Source organism: Myotis nattereri, assembly GCF_964212035.1.
Source record: "Myotis nattereri genome assembly, chromosome: 2".
In the NCBI taxonomy this organism is placed as follows: Eukaryota; Metazoa; Chordata; class Mammalia; order Chiroptera; family Vespertilionidae; genus Myotis; species Myotis nattereri.
Window position 1 is genome coordinate 22,097,582 of NC_138076.1, and position 20,943 is coordinate 22,118,524.

General features: G+C 37.8%; 1 protein-coding gene across 1 annotated transcript in view; it reads left to right on the plus strand.

Annotated features, from left to right (window-relative positions):
• Nucleotides 1-228: 228 nt before the first annotated feature.
• Nucleotides 229-20,943, plus strand: part of KCNU1 (potassium calcium-activated channel subfamily U member 1) — a gene marked incomplete at both ends in the record, with an annotated part of 123,101 nt that continues 102,386 nt past the window's right edge. Inside the window, 7 exon segments of the mRNA XM_081082242.1 lie at nucleotides 229-423; nucleotides 3,048-3,167; nucleotides 13,357-13,418; nucleotides 14,488-14,578; nucleotides 15,843-15,954; nucleotides 17,587-17,662; nucleotides 18,844-18,919. Coding sequence (XP_080938368.1) covers nucleotides 229-423; nucleotides 3,048-3,167; nucleotides 13,357-13,418; nucleotides 14,488-14,578; nucleotides 15,843-15,954; nucleotides 17,587-17,662; nucleotides 18,844-18,919 — 732 coding nt within the window.

The window sequence follows — 20,943 nt, forward strand, 5'->3', positions numbered from 1 at the left end:
AATTCACATCATCTGAAGACCCATGTTGTCGACCCCAGCTTTCTCCCTCTGTTCATTCACTAGCATCCTACGAGTCAGGATCTCAATGAGTGGTTAGCCAACCCATGTCCTTAGAACCACTCATTGCATGGCACCCAGTGTTAAGACTCTGTAATACACTGAATTCTAATTCCTGGAATCATTATCATGTGATCATGACATCATAGAATTCTGACATTCAGCTTCCCGATGTTTCAAACCAAGCAACGAAATAATAATGGGGAAGACACGGGAAAATTGTCCTGTACAACCGAGATCCAAGCTGCGTTTATTCTTTCCTCCTTAGTGACCTTCATAAGTGGACTCCTCATCTTATTCCTTTCCCGGCTACTCTGGAGGGGCATAAAGAAATGGAAAAACATCAAGGGAACAGGAATTCTCTTGGTCAGTTTCCTTATTTGGGATCCCACTGTATGAAGATCAGAGACAGGTTTGACATGTGTTTGTGTTTAGGAAATAATTAAAGCTTCACTGAGTTTTCACAGGCTAAGAGAGCCAGCTCTGAACTGGTGCCTTAGAAAGGGGCTGATCCCCTGGCCGCTATTCCAAGGGTCTCAGGTATAGAGCCAGCCTCCTATCTCACCACTTAGAGAAGAAATGTATTGTATGGCTATATGGCTGATGATGCATGTTAGCTCTTGAAACAGAGATTGCTTTTCTGACAGAAAAAATACACCCACAAACATTGTTTATTCCTCTGTTATGAATTTAAAAATGACAATTGTGCTATGTCCTATGAGGGAGGAAAAAAGGAAAATCAAAGTCAACCTCACTTTCATAGATCCATCATTCATCCAGCATTCACATATGTACACTGCCTTTTGTATTCCACAAACACACTCATTTTCACAGAACTACACATGGACATCCACATATACATGCACATGACATCCAGCCTCAAATGCAGAGACCTTTTCATGCTGAACAAGTTTTGCAAGAATAGATGCTATTGAATGACACCTGTTAAATGATGATGATGAGAATAATGATGTATTACCCATATAAGACATTGCTTATATGCTACGTAATGGTTATTCTATTACCAGTGGTCCAAAGCAAAGAGTTTTACTATGCCATGTGTGGCTTGTTTGGAAACAAACACTTTGTTTGTTTCTCTGATTATAGTAATTTCCCTAACAGAACACATTTCATCTGTGCAATATAATTAATATTGAAAGGTTGCTTAAAACATTTCTCTTAATGCTATACATTGACACAAAATAACAGAATTTATAACTTGGTACTTAAAGTCATTGGCAATCTCATATTATGGAATTCAGGTTTCTGCATTGGAGAAGTACCCAATATTGAAGTTCATAGATTCTGTTGTTAAATAAGTTCATTCTATTACTAATTATTTCTAGATTAAAGACTTTAGGCAGTAACATAAAAATGGGGGAAAATAGTTCTGGGGTACTGACTTCTTAACAATACTGACAGAGTACATGAATGGGTATGGTGAATCAGCCTTCTTTCCTATTTTCAATGCACAATTCAATTGGCAGAATTATTTAATCTTCTTAGACTCCTTCTGCTCTAGGAAATATATCTTCTTCCTTATTATATTCATTTACATGTGGTTACAAAAATGTGAGAACTCATTTGTCTGTAAATATTTGCTGTATTTGTTGCTTCTTTCTTTGGAAGTAATTCCTGTCTACCCTTTGGTGCAGAGGTATCTTTTAATTTAAAATAGAAAGTAAATGTTACAAAAAGGTAAGAAATAAAGTCCAAGGAACCAGAATACTGCTCTTAAATCTTGAGGACTTTGATAAATGTTGAGTGACTTCTCAATAATTTGTTATGTTAATATAAATTGAAGAGTGCAGTATTTTTACTCTAAGCTTTTGGGAAAGTTGGCCTATTGTAAAAAATGCCACAAATATGGGTACTGACAAAAGTTCTTTTAAAATTATTTGGAGAGTTATAATTTTTCTCCTCAAATGTGCATTTTAAAAGGTTTTACTATATTAGTAAGTATGATTTTATTACATCTTCGGGCAATTTGTTTTCCCACAGAAGGCACCTCCAATTTTATAATGAAATTAAGATGAGTGTTCTATATTCATGTTATATTGAATATTTTTTAAGTCAATTATCAAAAATCTCAGGAATGCTCATGATGACTCATAAGTATTAGAGGGCAAATCATTGATCGAAATATGAACTCCATCCAATAGTCATTTACTGAGACTCTCTTCTACCACTCAGAAAATATGAGTAGAACAATTAAGTCATTTCAAAACCCTGGCCCTACCCGAAGTGAACTTTTCTAAAAGTCAGAGGGTCCGGCCAGCATGCTTTCTCTTTCTCAGTGGTAATTCAAAACCATCAGCAGACACAGAGGCTAGTTTAGACGCCACCCTTTCCTGATGGCCTGCTTGTGGGGAAGTCATTAAATTTCTCTATACCTCCACTTCCTTGCCAATATACAAGGGGTTTAATCACACTTTGTCTAAATCATAGGATAATTATAAATGCCTAATATAATAAATACAGGCAATTTGCAAATGACAGAAAGGATTATATTTTCAGCAAGATATACTAGATAAGGAACTAAAAGTAGCATCAAATTGTTAAAAACTTCCTTCTTCTTTTTCTCTCAAAAAAGCAGGTACTTAAGTAATCACCTAAAAATGAATTTGTGTTTTTCCTTTGTCCATGTATCTTGATGGAAAAGGATAGATACTTTTTCCCAGAGCAGAAAGAACATGGCACTCCCAAACCTGATCATTGCAATAATGTCAGTTTGAAAGGTTGGGACTAGGAGTGTGTGAGAAAAGCATGATGAAGATGTGAAATTCAGAGATAAAAACCTGTGCAGAAGATCAGTACAATGCAAACTCAATAAAGTTCGTCTCTTGAAATACTGAATGAGTGACTTCAGGGTTCCCTGGTTTGGAATAGGTGGGGTAATTTCTGGCTGATACCACAGCACGGGAGAATCTATAAACAGATTACTTTCTCCAAGATCCAGGTCACACTCAATTCCTTTTTGTCACTTGTAGAAATTTATCTTGACAAGGAGCAGCCATAATAAACATTTAAAAAGTCTCTACCTCCATGGAGTATTTCGTGATCGTATAGAAATGTTACTTTCAGCACAGACCATCGTGGGGCAAGTGTTGGTAAGTACATTTTCATTGTTTGCTAACAGACTTTAGCCACAAGCATGACTATAGTTGGTATATGCAATTTTATCACTCCAGTAAGCATATAGTGTTCCCTGATGGCCTTATCTAAAACATCACTACCTCTCAAAGCATCTCTGGGTCTCTCCTCTTTAGCCATTGTTTTGCTTATCTCTTCTTTGGTGTGAATATCATTACTTGGTATTACATTTTGGATTTATTGTCAGCTTGTCCGCCAGAAGAAAAGCTTTATTAGGGCAAAGGTTGTGCACATTTTGTCCTTCTATAGATGCCTGGCATATAGCAAATGTTCAAGTAATATTGATATTTAGTGGATTATCTGGCCTAAAATGTACAACTATTTTCTCATCCTTTGAATCCAATAGCCTCATTTCTTCCTTATACAAACTAGTCATTTTTTGCCCTTCCATAATATTTATCATTTTACTTTGTGTTTTAATATTAGTAATTTGGACATATTGAAACTCAGTCCAGGTGCCATCTCCTTGCAAAATCTTACCTTATCTCCAGATTAGGCTAAGAATTTGTCTCTAAGGCTCTATAATATGCATTGAACACTGTTATTAAAATTATCTGTGCATATGTCTCTATCCCCAGTAGACTGTGAGCTCCTTGAGAGAAAAGATTATGCCATGGAACTATTTATATCCCATTGTCTTGAAATACCAGGCTCTATAAATGAATATTGTGCTGATCATCATTTCGGTAGTATAGTTTGATCTGAAATATTAAAAACTGGGATCTGTAATTTGAGGGTATACTGCCATCAGATGGTGGTTTGATAGTAGTAGACATAAGTAAGCTAGAGTTTCTGCTGCTTTTTTATAATTGGTAAAAAGATTGCTCTTTTCTAATTAATGTCTAATTCAGATATAATTAACTTTTAAAACTTATTTGGAAGTACAGAAATAAAATTGCTTTGATAAAATCTGAAAGGAATGTAGGATCATCTGGGAAAATGTCTCTCCTTTCTTTTCTTTCTCAAGTTTTGGTCTCTCTGTGCCGCCCCCCCCCCCCTCCCCCACCTCCTCAAATCCCTGTCAGTGTGATCTATTAGAGAAGGATTTTGTAATTCTTTCAGATCATAATAGGGATTTCTTGGTTAGAATCTCTTCCAATGTTCTAATCATGTTTGATGGTAAGATGATGATAATGGACATAATGTATGAAAGGTCACTGAGGTAAGAGACCTTATATAATCTAACAATTTCTCCTTTTTATAAGACCACCAGTGATATTGGATGAGTCTATCCTATGGCCTTTGCTTAACTTGAATACATTTGCAAAGACCCTATTTCTAAAGGACTTCAACAAATATTTTTGGGAGAACATCATTCAACACATAACCAATATAATGATAAATGTAACAAACCTCAACCAAGATATGACATCATGAATACCACTCACCAAAGATATAACTTCAAGATAATGAATAAATGAGAAATACAAGACATAAAGAAGAAATATTAAAACACAAAGGTAGTAGGAACTTTTACTTCCATTATCTCATATCAGGAAATAGAATAATAATCATCATCAACATAAAGAAGACCACAATAGCTTAATTAATAAGAGAGAGCTGATTGAAATGGTCAAACTCCACATGCGGAAAACAGAAATTAAACTTACCAGTGTCTATTGACTATTTATAAAAAAAAATTCAGCATATATTAGGCCACAAAAAACCCTAACTATAAAACATACAAAGTATAGACAGACAACTATAACTGAACAAAGTACAATAAATAGATAAAAAAATACTAAATAAAACCAGAAAAAATTAAGAACCAAAAACAAAGACCTTACAGCTAAACTTTTAAAAATCTCTCTTTAATGATTCTTGACTCAGAGAAATAAAAATAATAATTTTGGTATATTTAGAGCATAAAAATAATGAAAGCACCACATATCACTTGCACCTAAGGTATGAGATGAGAGTGGTTCTGGGTTAAGTGCATAACAATAAAAATTCATTTCGATAAATAAAAAATTAACAAACTAAGTTTCAATTTCAAAAAGGTAGAGAAATAAAACACACTAAATGAAAGCATAACAAATATAAAAAGAGAGTCAGAAATTAATGAATTATAAAACAGCTGATTATTTGAAACACAACAAAATAGAGAAATCAATAGCTAGTCTAAACAAGGAAAAGAGAGAACTACAAAAATACATATGAAATAAGACATTAAAATAAGAAAATAAGTACAGATATAAAGGACTTTGAAAGTTATGTTTGTAATTAAATTTGAAAACTGGATGATTCCTTAGGACAATATAAATTACCAAAAATGACCATGAAAGAAAGTAACTTAGATAAAATATTTGGAAGAAATAAAGATGTTGTCAAAGACCTACGTTAACATCACCACCACCACCCCTCCTCACCACCCTCCTATGGGAGAGCTTGATAATTTCAAGGCCTAGTAAAAAAAATATTCAATGATTGGATTTCTCTAATGATAATTCAACAGTGCCAGGACATCCTGTGTAATAAAGAGGCAATATGCAAATTGACTATCACTCCAACACACAAGATGGCCACCCACATGTGGACACAAGATGACTGCCACAAGATGGCTGGCAGGGGAGGGCAATTGTGGGCGATCAGGCCAGCAGGGGAGGGAAGTTGGGGGGACCAGGCCTGCAGAGGAAGGAGGTTGGGGGCGGGTGGGACAATACCTGCAGGGGAGGGCAGTTGGAGGCAATCAGGCTGTCAGGGGAGCAGTTAGGCATTGATCAGGCTGGCAGGCAAGCAAGTGGTTGGGAGCCAGAAGTCCTGGATTGTGAGAGGGATCGGGCCTAAATGGGCAGTCGGACATCCCTCGAGGGGTCCCAGATTGGAGAGGGTACAGGCTGGGCTGAGGGACACCACCCCCTTCGCATAAATTTTGTGCACTGAGCCTCTAGTAGAAAATAAAAGAAAGCAAACACCCACTTTTCTTTTACAATGAAAACATAGTCTCTACATCAAAACTTCCAAAGATAGCAAATCAAAAATCTCTACAGACTAATGTCCTTAATATGTTGGAGGAGGATTCATGGCTAACCACACAGTGGAAGAAGAAGAAAAGAAGGGGGAGAGGGGAACAGGAGGAAAAGCTGATGAAAAAATATAAAAAGAAAAAGAAGGAGGAAAAGAAACAAATAGAAAGGAGGAGGTAGAAAGTTCCAATTCCAATAATCACAGGGAAAAAAATATTATCTTCAAAACAGGATACCTTCTTAAAGTTCCTTCTAGAAATTAGAAGATGGCAAAGTATCACTTGCCTCTCCAGGTTTGGGATACTTTCTGTTTAATTTAGTTCTAAATATAATCCTAGTCTAAAACAATCTGTTCCTTTGGGTGGGGGTGGAGGGAGGATGCTGTTAATTGTGTAATTTACTATGTTTCTTTGTTTCTCTGATCTCTAGATCATTTAGAACCAAAATTATGGTAATCTCTTTAAGAAGTGTATATTTTTAGCCTGATTCTAGGCACTACTTTATGTCCACATTCTGCTTTTCTATCTTCTCTGACTTCTATGTTTTGGGGGTATTCTGCCTTAACTCCTTCCTGTAGAAAAGTGCAATCTTTTCTGTGAATGTACAATCCTGTCTGTAGTTAAGTAAATACGCCCTTGGCTAGAGCAACAGTTGTCATTCTCAGTATACAGAACAACTAAATGAGAAAAGACAGCATCACAATTCATCTGGGAATGAGAAAGAATATTTCAAAAATGATACTGGAAAATTGATTAAATAATTTATTTTGCTGGGTTTTGTTCATTTTTTAATGATGTAATGCTACTTCTAGAAAAAGAAAAATATAAAACATACTAGAAATAATCAATCTTCTCACACTTTAAATCCATTGTTTATGTTAAAAATTAAATTAAATTTAAAAACCTTTGCTACCACCTTGAAATGTATCTTCTTCTATTTTTTTCCATTTCCTTCCTTGTTTCACATTTTATATTTATTATACCATCAAGCACCAGGAACTCATTTTCTTATGAAAACAGTATGACACTATGCTTTAGTTTAGAAATCTTAATCATATGAATAAAGAAAACACTGGTAGCAAATACAGTATTCACACTTGATTATTTCTGGATGATTCCATTGTTTGTCTTTGTATGCACATGGTAAAATATTCAAAAAGTATCACCAGGGTACATACTAAAAAACTAGTTTCTTCCTTACCTCTATCTCCATCCACTTTCATGAGTTTATTCCTTCAAACTTGTAGATTCTTAGCAACATTCTCAGGTATATTTTGTATAGGTGGTCTGGGCTGGCCTGGTCTTTCGGCTTCTTCAGTTGAATTTTATTTACAAATTTTTTTTCCTTAGGTACTTCTTTGGCCATATGTCACAGACTTTGGCAAGTAGTGTTCTTATTTTTATTAATGTCTAATTCATCTTTACATTGTTTTAAATTTTAATTTTCCTTGTTTGATTCATGGTCTATTGAGAGGAATGTGGCCTGCTTTTATTTTCTGTGGGATAGAGTGGCTGTCTTTTCTACTTTGGTAAAATTTATGGATATCACTGCTTTTATGGTATCTAGTTTATAGAATTTATGGGGAAATTGTTTGTTGACTGCTATATGATCAATTTTTATTACTACTTAATGGACTTTTGAAAGAATATGCGTAGTATCTGTTTGCTATATAAGTACTACTAATTATGTTATTTATGTTTCCACACCCTTAATTATTTGGTGACTGATTGAAAGGAGGATGTCAAAAATTTTCATTTACAGTTTTATCAAATAGCTTGCATTCTAATAGATTTTGAATTATATATTTTAAATAACAGCAATTACTGTGTAAAATAACCTAGTATATCTTCTTGACTTATTGTGCCTTTTATCAATATGAACTATCTATTTTTGTCACATTTAGTGTTCTGTGTGTGTGTGTGTGTTTTATTTTTTTTGTGGGGTTTTTGTTTGTTAGTTTTTGGCTGGAACATTTTAGAATACAATATTAGTATGTAACATTGCTTCCATTTTATTCATACTTCATTAGGGTGCTTTATCCCAGCTATCTTTCAGTCTTTCTGTCTTATTTTCTTTTAAGCATCTCATAAATATCATGTACCTGGATTTTTGTCCATTTATTGACTTAAGAATACATTTATTTGTTGTTTTACCAGGGGAATTCTTCTTATGGTGATCAATTTTATTGGTCTTTATAACATTTAGATATTGAATTTGCTGCATAACTGAATATTTAATATCAGTGGCTTAACAAACAAAAGGGATGTCTGTTAGTAAGAAAAAAAAGGGAGAACGGTTATTGGATACACAACTAAGCTCATCCAGTCTAGGTTCCGGGGGCAGAATTACAAGGTGGTTGTAAATTTTGGGATATATGGACACAATGTTGGCTCCTCCATTTCCTATTGTGTAATCTTGGGCAAGTTAGTTTTTTTTTTTTTATTGGATTTTATTCTTATAATGTGAATGACATCTTTCAAAATATTGTAGGGAAAATTATATGATAATACATGTAAACCAGGTTATACTAATATAAGCACTGACCATTAGCTCATATTTGTATTTCTGACTTATTTACTTTTTATTACTTTCATTTTCTTGCATCGTTGACTTGGATAATTCCATTCTTAATACAATAGTTTAGGTGTATTAGGTAAATGAGATTCAGGATAACTTACCATTCTGTATTTCTCTTTGTATCTCTGCACATTTTATATCCATATCCTCCTCTTGCAGGAGATCTTTGTCACACCACCCTTCTTTTCTTCCAGAAATTGAACTAATGTGACATTCAGTTCTAGATTACTATTTCGTTTTTAGCATTATACACCTGTTAAGATTTTTTTCTTAATATTTGCTTTAGGGTAAAAAAAAAATGAGTTATTTGTACCTTTCATTAGGCACTATTTTTTTTAATCTTTTTGGTTTTTTTTTTTTTTCTTGAGTACGTCCCATATTTATTTGCAAACTGGTTTTTATACCTTGTTCTCACAAGTGAAAAACAATTTGGTTGGATGTAGAATTCTTGGCTTGCAATTCTTTTTTTCTTTCTAAAATCTCTGTAAGTACTGCTTCAGTGTCTTCTAGCACTTAAGGCTACCTGCTAGATACTAAGCTCTTATATCTTATCTCATATCCACCCTCTATCCTCTGCTTTGTGATGTGAGCTCAGGACTTAACAATTACATGTCTTTTTTTAAAAAAAAATTTTGTTTTATTGCTTAAAGTATTACAAAGAGTATTACATATGACTCCTTTTTTTTCCCCCCTTGACATTCCCCCAGCCTCCCCTACCCCCCAGTGTCTTGTGTCCACTGGTTATGCTTAACTAAAGCAATTACATGTCTTTTTTGTGAACTCCCTTATGCTCCTAGTTAGGCTCTGCTGAAACCAGGTACAAGGGAACAGGGAGCCGAGAGAAGGGGAAGGGAACTGCTCCTTCTGTGTTTTGCATCTATATTTTTCAGCCTCACCTATTCAATGGCTTTTCACTCCTGTAGCAGTTAGTACTTGAAAACTATACAAAAAATTATTTCTAGTTTTTTGGTTTTTTCCCCCAACACTGACAGAACCAGGTTCATAGCATCTCCCCAGAGGTGTCATTACCAGCCAAGCCAGGACCCCTCCTCCCAGATCTGAATCTCACTCCCAAGAGCACTTCTTGTAAGATGCTAAATGTTGAAAATCCTGATCTCTTTGTGTTGATCTCTCAGCCAGTACTGGGGTGCAGCTTCTTGCAGACATGACATTTGTGTTAACCTCTTATTTGTGTGACCCTCATGTTCTCTTTTTGCCTTCCAAATCCTCCAATACTATTTAACAGAATTTTAGAATCTCACTAAGAACAGTAATTGTAATTTAAAAAATCTTAATTACATAGTCTATGTTCACTCTTTCCTTGGAGTTCATTTCATCTATTTTTTTCTGCCTGATCCTTCTGTTTTCCTACACTTCCCATGTAACTGTCAATTTTCTATTGCCTGCTAATATTCTTAAGTGAAGATCCCTCATTATCCTCGTTGATTGCTGTTTGTATTCTGAAGATACCCATAATTACCCACCAACTAAACAGGGGGATTTAAGCCCCACTGTGGAAATCAAAGCCTCAATTTACTGTGCATTTTCCCACACAGACACACCTGAGGGATAATGCTGTGGCCAGCTGCTCTACACATGGGCCTCTATGGATGACGTCTCAAATTCTTCAGGTTTTTTTTTCTCTGATGGTTTTCCATGGTGTTGCTCCTAGCTCAGAGGTTCCTCCTAATCCAGTGAAGGCGAACCTTTTGAGCTCGGCGTGTCAGCATTTTGAAAAACCCTAACTTAACTCTGGTGCCGTGTCACATATAGAAATTTTTTGATCTTTGCAACCATAGTAAAAACAAAGACATATTTTTGATATTTATTTTATATATTTAAATGCCATTTAACAAAGAAAAATCAACCAAAAAAATGAGTTCGCGTGCCACCTCTGACAGGCATGTCATAGGTTTGCCATCACTGTCCTAAGCAACTGTATGGCTTCAGGGTGCCTCCCCTAGGCCCTCTGGCTTTGTGTCTCCTTTGATCTGTGCCTCAGGTGAATAGCTTTATACCCCTGCCAAATAGCTAGCCTTTCAGATTTTGCCCCTTCAACCCAGGAGGTCTTCTCAGAATTCTCTCACTGTCACCTGACTCACTGAACAGTGTTTGCAAGCCTTTAGGTCCCAGCGCCTTCTTTTGGTCTGCTATACATTTTGTTGTTTGTTATATATTATTTCTTGATAATGTTCTTTAGGTTTGTGACATGAGGTTTGTAATGTTCTCAGTTTCAATAAAACTAACAATTTCTTCTTTTTTTGGTTAATTTCTACAATTTTGGAGGTTTGTAAACATATGGCTTGCCACTATCTTTCTGGAAGTCTATCAATGTATGATTTATACTTGAATTATTTATCAAATTTAGTTAAGAGAGGAAAAAAATTTGTTCCTATGTAAAAAAAATTAAAAAATAATGAAAATGATGTATTAATAATTATTAATATGCAAACATATGTATCTCCATATATGCGCCAGCATTTTTCCTGTTCTTAGCATTATCTCAGCATCACTTAATTCAGATGTTAAAAGAGATGCCAGTAACTCTCATGTTTTAAGTAATCTGCAAACTGCCACTTACTAAGCAATTAGAAGAAACCCAGTTGAAGCTCTTAGCACATTACCCAATCACATGTAAATTAGGGTAGGTTGGGAATAGAAAAGGATTTTTGGAAGGAGTTCTGTTGTGGCAGAAGCATGGGAGTATATCCTCTCATGTCAAGCCCAAAGAAAGAGGCTTAGGAGAGACCACTCAGAAATTTGCATCTCTTGGCATTTTGGGGACACAGTGAACTGGTATTTAGTTCATTTCTGATAAGGGACTACCTGGCTAGCTGCTCTATGCCAGAGAAGTTGCCACACTGAAGATAATCTCTCCTTCCACTGTTTGTTGGTGGCAAAGAATGCTTGATCCGGTCCATGGGCCAGATGTGAGTCCCATGTGAGAGTATTTCTTACCCGATCAAGAAGGCATTTGGTGGGTGAGGATTCCCGCAGAATATAGGAGTGTGAAATGTACTGAGGAAAGATTTGTGAGCAACCAGCAAAAGAATGTTTTCATTCAATTCATGGCAACCACAAATGGGACACATAGCAATTAAATATTTTCCACACTGCAACTGTTCTGCCCCCCTCCCCTTGCATTTCTGATCCCTTTTACTTTGCTCTACTTTATTTTCCTAGTATGTACCTTCTAACATACCATATCAGTTATGCTCCATATACGCAGGGAACTATGTGTAGGTAGCTGATATATCCCAGTCACCAGAATAATACTTGGGTCATGATATGTACTAAAGAAATAGTTGTTGAAGGACTTGAAGGGTTCTTCAAAGAGCAATGAAAGAAATCTTGAAAGTAAAAATTGCAGACTTTCCATGCTCAGGCCCCAGGGTGAGAACCTAGTGATCTAAGACCAGTCAAGTCCAATATTTCCTCTCTGACCTTCCCTTTCTGTCCACTCCTTCACACTGACCTACAATTCTGCAGAGGCCACAGATAGCCTCATCAGCGGGCAACTAGGAATAAAAACCCCTAAAAGGGTTACTAGAGAAGAAACCGACCTCTTTCTCAGTACAGGTAACCTGCCCCAGGAATACTTGGGCTGAAAGAAGGTAAAGCTTTAATTGTAAATAAACTTAATTTTTATTATTAGTATTATTAATACTGCTGAACATATTAAAGAAATAAATGGCTCGAAAACTAGCAATAACTGGAGGAATATTTGGTTACCTAAATTTGACCTGAAAAGTCACTGGGGCTGCAAAAACTTTAATCCAAATGCATCATGGGTTTTGCGTGGATACACTTCTAATTATATTCTACAAGCTCTGCTTATTTTATAGAACAGAACATTGGCAGGTTAAAAGCACTCATTTTTTCTCTCTCACTGTAGCACTTTACATCCTGTCAAAATCCTGGCCATCTTTTCATGGACATGGTTGAGACTGTTTCTTCACAGTGTTCGGCAAACTGCGGCTCACGAGCCACATGCGGCTCTTTGGCCCCTCGAGTGTGGCTCTTCCTAAGCCTTAGGAGTACCCTAATTAAGTTAATAACAATGTTCCTACCTCTATAGTTTAAGTTTAAAAAATTTGGCTCTCAAAAGAAATTTCAATCATTGTACTGTTGATATTTGGCTCTGTTGACTAATGAGTTTGCCGACCACTGTAACATCATTGGCAATTCAACTCCCAAGTCTATATCCAGCAGCCCTCATTTTCCAGCACGTAATAAAGTACATAACTTATATTAAACACTTAATACATGGTTGATTAGTAAATGAATTAATAAGTGATAGGACATCTTGAGATTAGAAAGTTTTAGTGACGGAAGGAGGGGCAAATTGTTATTAAGTGTTTGAGAGTTAAAATTAGGTAAATAAAATGGGTGACTACATGTTCATTTATTGAATACCCAATAAAGGCCCAATCAATTTTTCTTTAAAGAATGAATGAATGAAAACTAACCCAGATGAATTGTGAAAAATGGCTACACATGTATAGGCAAGATAAAAAGAAAACACAGGTTTATTGATTTGTCTATTCATCTCTATTCATGTCAATAAGATGGATATGTACATTTGTCTCTATTTTTTTTTCAGGTGATCCTTGTCTTTGTACTAAGCATCGGGTCTCTTATAATCTATTTCATCAATTCTTCTGAGTGAGTAAAATCCGCAGTCACCTGTGTTTGTTTTAACGTAAGATTACCCTTGAATTCAGAATTTTCTTTCAGGAAAAATGGTTAATATACTTTCAAACATATTCGCATACACAAGCTCATTAAAAAGGATAAGTGTTTAATTCCCCCCAGAAAACACTAAAACCAACTCCACAAAAAATACATGAATTGTTTCTGCATCCTGCCAAACTGCATTGCTAGAGGCTGGGGTGCCATGCCCGTGTCTACTCCCTAGTCTCTAGGACTGCAAACCTCCAGCTGTTGTCTTCTCCTTTGGGCCACATAGGAGGGCTTTCTTTATATGCCTTTGGACTCTTTTGATGTTGAAGTGGAAGTTCTGTGGTCATTTCAATGTTGCTTATAGATTTCAAACAACTTTGGGTAGTCTTGAGAAAGTAAAATGCTAGACCTCACCTGGGATAAAGGAGCAAATTATTGTCTGCTCTTCACAGAAGGCATTTCCTTCTTTTATGACAAAGCAAAGATAGTCTCTTGAACAGAATTCGCTGATCCTCTGGGAATTTCCTTGGCTTTCCAGCTGAAGTAAAATTGGGATTGTAGGGCCCAGAAGTGGGGCAGCTTTAGAGATCCTAGGGAAACTAGAAGTCTTTGCTTTCCGAATTCCTTACTGATCTTTTAGGAAATTTTTTTTTTTAATTTGGCTTAAGTCAGTTCATTTGACCTAGAGTAGCTCTGTGTTTGAAGGGTACAGAATTCTAAACTTCTTGCTGGGCAGAGGGTCATGCAAACTAAGAAGAGCCATGTAATCTCTAGGCCTCTGAATCCCTGCTGATAAAACTGAAATAGAAGCAATAAACTCTAGGAAAGAAAGAGCAGGTAATTTTTCTTTTATTTTCAGCTCCATGCACAGTCTAGTGCTTTTATTTATGCATACCTCTACTGCCAAGATACAATAAATTTCCTTGAGATATGAACTTAAGTGTCATTGTGAATAAATAAAAAAATCCCTACCCTTCCTTTTAATTTGGTTCAATGTAGACACAGCTTTTAAAATGCATGTCTTTATAAACTGTCCTTGTTTCCTTTGCAGCCCTGTTGGAAGCTGTTCTTCATATGAGGACAAAACCATCCCCATTGATTTGACTTTCAATGCTTTCTTTACTTTCTATTTTGGGCTGAGAGTAAGTACCTGTTGGAAGTGGGAGTAAATAGACAAACAAAACAGGTACAACACAGAGAGATCTGTGTGTGCCTTGGTTATACAATTGGCCTATGTTGTCAGGCGCTAGAGTTAGAGGGTCTGTGTCCTAAGTTGATAAAAGTATAGTGAGACAAAATAGCTCTCTCATTTGCATCTGAAGCTGTAAACCAGGCCAAAAATTCTGACACAAATGAAAATGATTTTTTTAAAAATATCGTCACCCGGTAACACTGCCCTCCTTATTGGCTTTCCACCTACCTTGTGAAAGCTTTAGCAATAATCACAAGCTAGCAGAACCTGAATAACAAGCCTCTAAAAATGTCATTGGCTTCACTGATGGCTGATGTGCCATTAACTATATAAAATACTTTTTTTTGTATTTATGCATCCCATGTTTTTATATACATGTTTTTATATACATGTTTTTATATACATGTTTTTATATACATACTAGAGGCCTAGTGCACATAATTCATGCATGGGTGGGGTCCCTAGGCCTGGCCGGTGATCAGGGCCCATCAGGGCCTTCTGACTGCCGGCCAGGGCCTGCCTTTGCTCCATGCACGTCATAGGGAGTGATCAAACTCCCAGTCTCCTGGTCGAGCTCCCAAGGGGACAATTTGTATATTAGGCTTTTATATAGATAGATCAAAGATATGTTATACATATGCTTATAATGTGTATTTCTATGACTGTCCTTCAGCACAGACTTTGACCACATTGACCATCAAAATATTATTTTTATAGCAAACTCTCCCTTCTGGAAATGCTCACTTTCTTATCTAAATAGAGAAGCTCATAAATACAGGTCTTGGCCAGCCATACTTGTAGATAACTGTACCTTTTCCATGAAGACTACCTTAAATCATGTTTCCTCTTTGCTCACAAATAGAGGGTTTTAGCTCTATAATTATAAATCTCTGGGAACAGCAGAAAGGTCAGAACATGAGACTTTAAGTTCCAGTAAACAAAATGGGTTCATGTTCACTTATTGAACACTTACTAAAGGTACAATCCTTATGTCTACATAAATGTACTACATATAAATGTATGTAAGCGTATATCATACAGCTATGTAAAAAATATATGTATGTGCATATATGTGTGTGTGTATATATGTATATAATAGAATTAGATCAAAACTCCAGTTAATGAATGAAATGTAGCTGAATAAAGGCACTCTAGTGTTCATTTTAAAATTCTTGAGCGTAATTGGATTTGGGTCTTTTGTTTTCATTTCATAGTTTTTGGCAGCAGATGACAAGATCAGGTTCTGGTTAGAGATGAACTCAATTGTAGACATCTTTACCATCCCACCAACATTTATTTCTTATTATTTGAAGAGTAATTGGCTAGGTAAGTATAATGTTGGAATCATAAACACTCCCTTAACAATCATTCATAAGTATACTTCATTTTCCTTTGTAATGCCCAAATGCAACTTAAAAAAGTTCATCACTGTACTTGTATGGTTTTGTAATATATTTTCAGAACCTTCTCCTTTTTTTTTAAACCTCAGTACGTAGAAATGTGATGTACCTGATGCACAGAAGGTGTCGGTGTTTGTTATTGTTAATAGACTGGCTCATCCACAACCTGAGAGGCAAGGCCCCAGCCTCCCATCCCCCTGTGGCCCCTTTGTGCTGGGATCCCACATGGACAAGGAGAGATGAAAAAACCTCTCTTGGTCTTTGAAAGCTGTAGATCATCATATCTAGACATGGTATAACATACTAGAGATTTATATAGTTACTTAGTCTTTAAGATGGACACTGCATGGGAGTTATATGGCTTTTTCTAATTTTGTGTAATTTTATTTATTATCTATAAAATATTTCTTGCTATCATTATTATCAAACTACATAAAGTAAAGCATCATACAAATGTGAGGAGCATATCCTAGACATCCTGTAGTCAGAAGTTTAAGTGGTTTCTAGATAATTTGTTTTTTATTCTACGGAAGAATTAAGTAGAGTGAAATGTGAGTGGTGCTTTTATATGCTTTATGTTAGCTCAACAGCCCTAGGTACTTATAATTCCCATTTTACAGATGAAGAGCTAGAGAAGTTGAGGGCATTGCTTTAGATTATAACACCTGTTAAGGGTTGGGGCTAGGATTTGAACTAGAACTCATATTCTTAAATCTACAATGTTATAATATACTAGAGACCTGGCACACAAAATTTGTGCATGGGTACGGTTCCTAGGCCTGGCCTGCGATCAGGGCCACCTTCCCTGGCTGCCCGCAGCTGACCCTGCTCCCCGCCACCACCCACCCCTGGTGATCAGAACCTGACGGCTGGGGGGAAGGGACCCAGAGGTTGGCTGTTCCCACCTGCTCAACGGGCCCGCCCCCACCACAGATTGCCCTCTGTGTGGGAGGTGACTGGCAGGGCAGGGGCCTTGGCCTGGCACCACCCGCATCCCCTGCCACCCACCCCTGGCTTCCCATTCGCCATCAGGCAATCAGAGCCTGCTGGCCAGGGAGAGGGACCAAGAGGTGGTCAGTGTGCCTCATGGTGACTGGTTCAGTGGTCATTCTGGTTGTTTGCCGTTAGGGTCAATTTGCATATTACCCTTTTATTATATAGGATAGAGGCCTGGTGCACAGGTGAGGGCCAGCTGGCCTGCCCTGATGGGGGCCCTGGATCAGGGTGGGGGGCCCTGTGGAGGGGCAGGGACCGTGGTGGTTTGGCTGTGGGCGGGGCAAGGGGCCGTGGGCGGTTTGCAAGCCGGCCATGCCCCCAATCAGGGAGGGGGTCCCCTCTGGGGAGCGGGGCTGGCCGGGCAAGGGGCTGCAGTCGTTCTGGTCTCTAGTTGTTCTGGTTGTTCTGTCATTTTGGTTGTTGGGCTTTTATTATGTAGGATTATATTTGAGTATTTCAAGGAGAGGAAGAGTGTAACTACTCCCCATTGTGTTATAATTCAGCTCACTCTCTGGAGTAACCCTCTTCTTTTGGCAGCATTCTTCTTTCTATTGCTTTCTAGGTTTAAGGTTCCTAAGAGCATTGCGGCTGCTAGAACTCCCTCAAATCTTGCAAATGCTGAGAGCCATCAAGACCAGGTAAATGCCCTTCCTCAAATACTACTCACTGTTTTGGATTAGGAAATGAAAATGCTAACTACACCTTCAATTCAACTAATTTCTCATCAGAATTTCAGGGCAAAAATCACAAAATCCCACAGCTGCCAATATAGTATTCACTCATTTCCTCCCACTGTGTTAACATCACACACTAGCTGAAAAGTTTGCAATCATTTTGAAGGTTTTGTTTCTTCTTTGTTTTGTAGAGCCACAATGTGTAAGTCCATTTAGGCTGTGATTCCCCTACCACCACTACCCAAATAAAAACTCAGAACAATTCAGAGGCTTTGGTTCTATACATTTGCAGTTATGAATCATGTCTTTTCTGGCTAGGACCTAAGAGCATGAGAGCTGCCCAATAGCAGCAGAGAACTATTGCTTACAAATGTCTCAAAAATAATTCAAACTACCTTTGAGCAGCAATATAGTAGTACTTCTAAAGTTTTAGCAAGATGGTCTTATGTTACCCACTCAAAATTTCCATGCATCCCTATGTTCTCACCAGAAACATCAATATTACAGGCCAGGCGGACTTCACTTCTAAATGTTTATGCATGATGGAGCATTCAAGATGGTAAAAGGCTGTCCTTGTGTGATAGGTGGACATACCTGGAAACCACTGAGATTTCAGCTAAATACTAGGGCTTCATTTAAGAGACAGGAGCTTATCTGATCCTCTTCACTCAAAGGTCCTGGGCTGAGGCTGGCAATATGGAACTACAGTTCTGTGACCTACTCAGTATCATTGTGCAAGCCCACTCTGGATGCCTGGGACACTGACATTTGTAAAATTCCTCTAGACAATGTAGCAATTTATTAAATTTATTTTATGATGATACATATATGATAGGTTTTAAACGCAGTGTAACATTAGGCCAGTGGATACCATAGCAAAATCTAAGGTTTTTCAGCAAGTGTATGTAACTGGGTGTGTGCATCTTCAACGCTAACGTGTATATGAATCAGAGGACCCTATAACACCGCAGATCTCTAGACCAGGGGTAGGGCCTGGGATTCTGCATGAACACACTCCCAGGTGAGCGTATCCTTGTGTCAGGTCCATGAGCCCTACTGTGAATAGCAAGGTTTTAGAGGATGAGGCAATTGTGTTGTGCTGGGAACTTTCAGAACCCAAAAGCTCTTTGTCTTTCTTCCTCTAGCAATGCATTGAAGTTTTCCAAACTGGTATCCATAGTTTTCAGTACCTGGTTCACGGCTGCAGGATTCATTCACTTGGTAAGCATCTCATCACACTCTCTATAATGGTGCTGGTCATCATAAATGTCTTTTCTTTAAAAAATGGGGGTAATCCTTCTGAGCTCCTGTCTCCATCACTGTAACTGGTGTGAAGTTTATCTTTCTACTTCCCTTTTCAGGGTTTTCTCCACTCCCATATTTATGACAAATCCGTATCTCCTACCCTCAAGGTATCTATGTTACTTCTTCCAGCTTTCAAAACCTACACTCAGAAAAGGATCTAACAAAGCTTACCCTTCAAAGGTATAAGCAATAGGGAAAATTTATTTCTGCATCTTCATAAGGGTTCCAGAATTTTTAAAAAGAATAAAAAGTCAAGTAAGTGAAGCCGCTGAAAGAATTTAAGGATAAAAGCTGGAGAATTGTGGGGGAAGTGTTGCTGAGTTGCAAAGGGGAGTTTTGGGGATTTATTTGTTATCCTGAAATAAATCTATATACATAGCTGCCTCCTTTGCCTAATGGTAAGGCTAGTTTTTAGCCCACATTAATATAATAAATGGATTTCAGCAATAGGAAAGAAATTCCTAGAAAATGCAGAAATTGAAGCAGGATGTTAAAAGTCTATAGAGGCCTTTGAGAAAAGCAAAGCAAAAAGAAACAAAAAAAAAAATTGGAGTTTTCTCATGAGTCCTTCTCTCAAAATTAAAGCAATAACAAGAAAAATGTTAAACTCCAAATGCAAATTGTGATATATGAAGCTTCAAAAAATCTGAAACCAGCCCTAACCGGTTTGGCTCAGAGGATAGAGTGTAGGCCTGTGGACTGAAAGGTCCCAGGTTCGATTCCGGACAAGGGCATGTACCTTGGTTGCGGGCACATCCCCAGTAGGAGGTTTGCAGGAGGAAGCTGATCGATGTTTCTCTCTCATCGGTGTTTCTAACTCTCTATCCCTCTCCCTTCCTCTCTGTAAGAAATCAATAAAATTAAAAAAAAAAATCTGAAACCAGCCATTTCCCTTCTTAGCACTGAAGCAAGCAGGCGAGAGATTCTCCTGAAAGAAGTGTCACAGCAGTAAGGCAGGTCCCTGGAGCCAGAGGGTTGGTCCTGGGGGCATGGGATTCCCATGGGAGAAGTGTCTCTGTGGAGACCTGTTGGCCATCACAGAATAGGAGGAAGAGAATGCTAAGAAGAAACCATGGCAACAGGACTTTTTGCCTTCAATAGCGGTTCCAATGAGAGGCTCTCAGGCTGAATGTGGCCTATAGTAACATTTCATTTGCCTTACTTATGTTTGTATTTTACTTTTATTGCTTGCTAACTTTTATGGAGAACTCACATAAAAACCCAGATTTCTGGATTTTTGGAAAAAATACAAGGTTCTGGAACCCATTCTACCAAGGCCACCAACAGTCCTAGTCAAAGACTAGCTGTTCCCTGTAAGTGGCATGTGCTCCTGAGTTGGATGAAAGGACAGAACAGGACTGATAGCTGTGTCCTTATCCCCTCTTCCAAGAAAAAGCCGCAGAATGTATCAATTACTCAGCCTGCCCTTATCTCAGCCAATGGGAAAGCGGGGGAAACTAGCCCAAGGCCAAAAGTATGCTAGCCACCCCCCTGTCTTTGTGTAACCAGACCCTAGCTGCACCCTGCCCTTGCGTCACTAGCCCCTGGCCCTCACTCAACCAACCAGAACTGGCCAAATCAGTGGTCAGAGTCTGCCCCCACCCCCCGACCCCAAGCCCTATAAATTCTTTGTTCCCTTGGGATTCGGGGCTCTCTCTTGCATCCAGTAATGGAGGCACGGGGAGGGGGCCGGGGGGACCAGGTCCTGGGCTTGAATAAAAGACTCTATGCTTTTGCATCAGACTCGGCTCCCTAGTGGTCTGTCTTGGGGGATCTTGAAATCTGGGCAAAACATTGGACACCATCTCTGCGAGGCTTATTGAACCATTCAAGTTTTCTGCTTTACCCTTCTAAGCATGTTAATATGTGTCCTTGTTGGGCATCTAGTCTCCCAGGCAAGGAGACCTCCAGCAAGGGTACATGTAGAGCAAGAAGGAGAA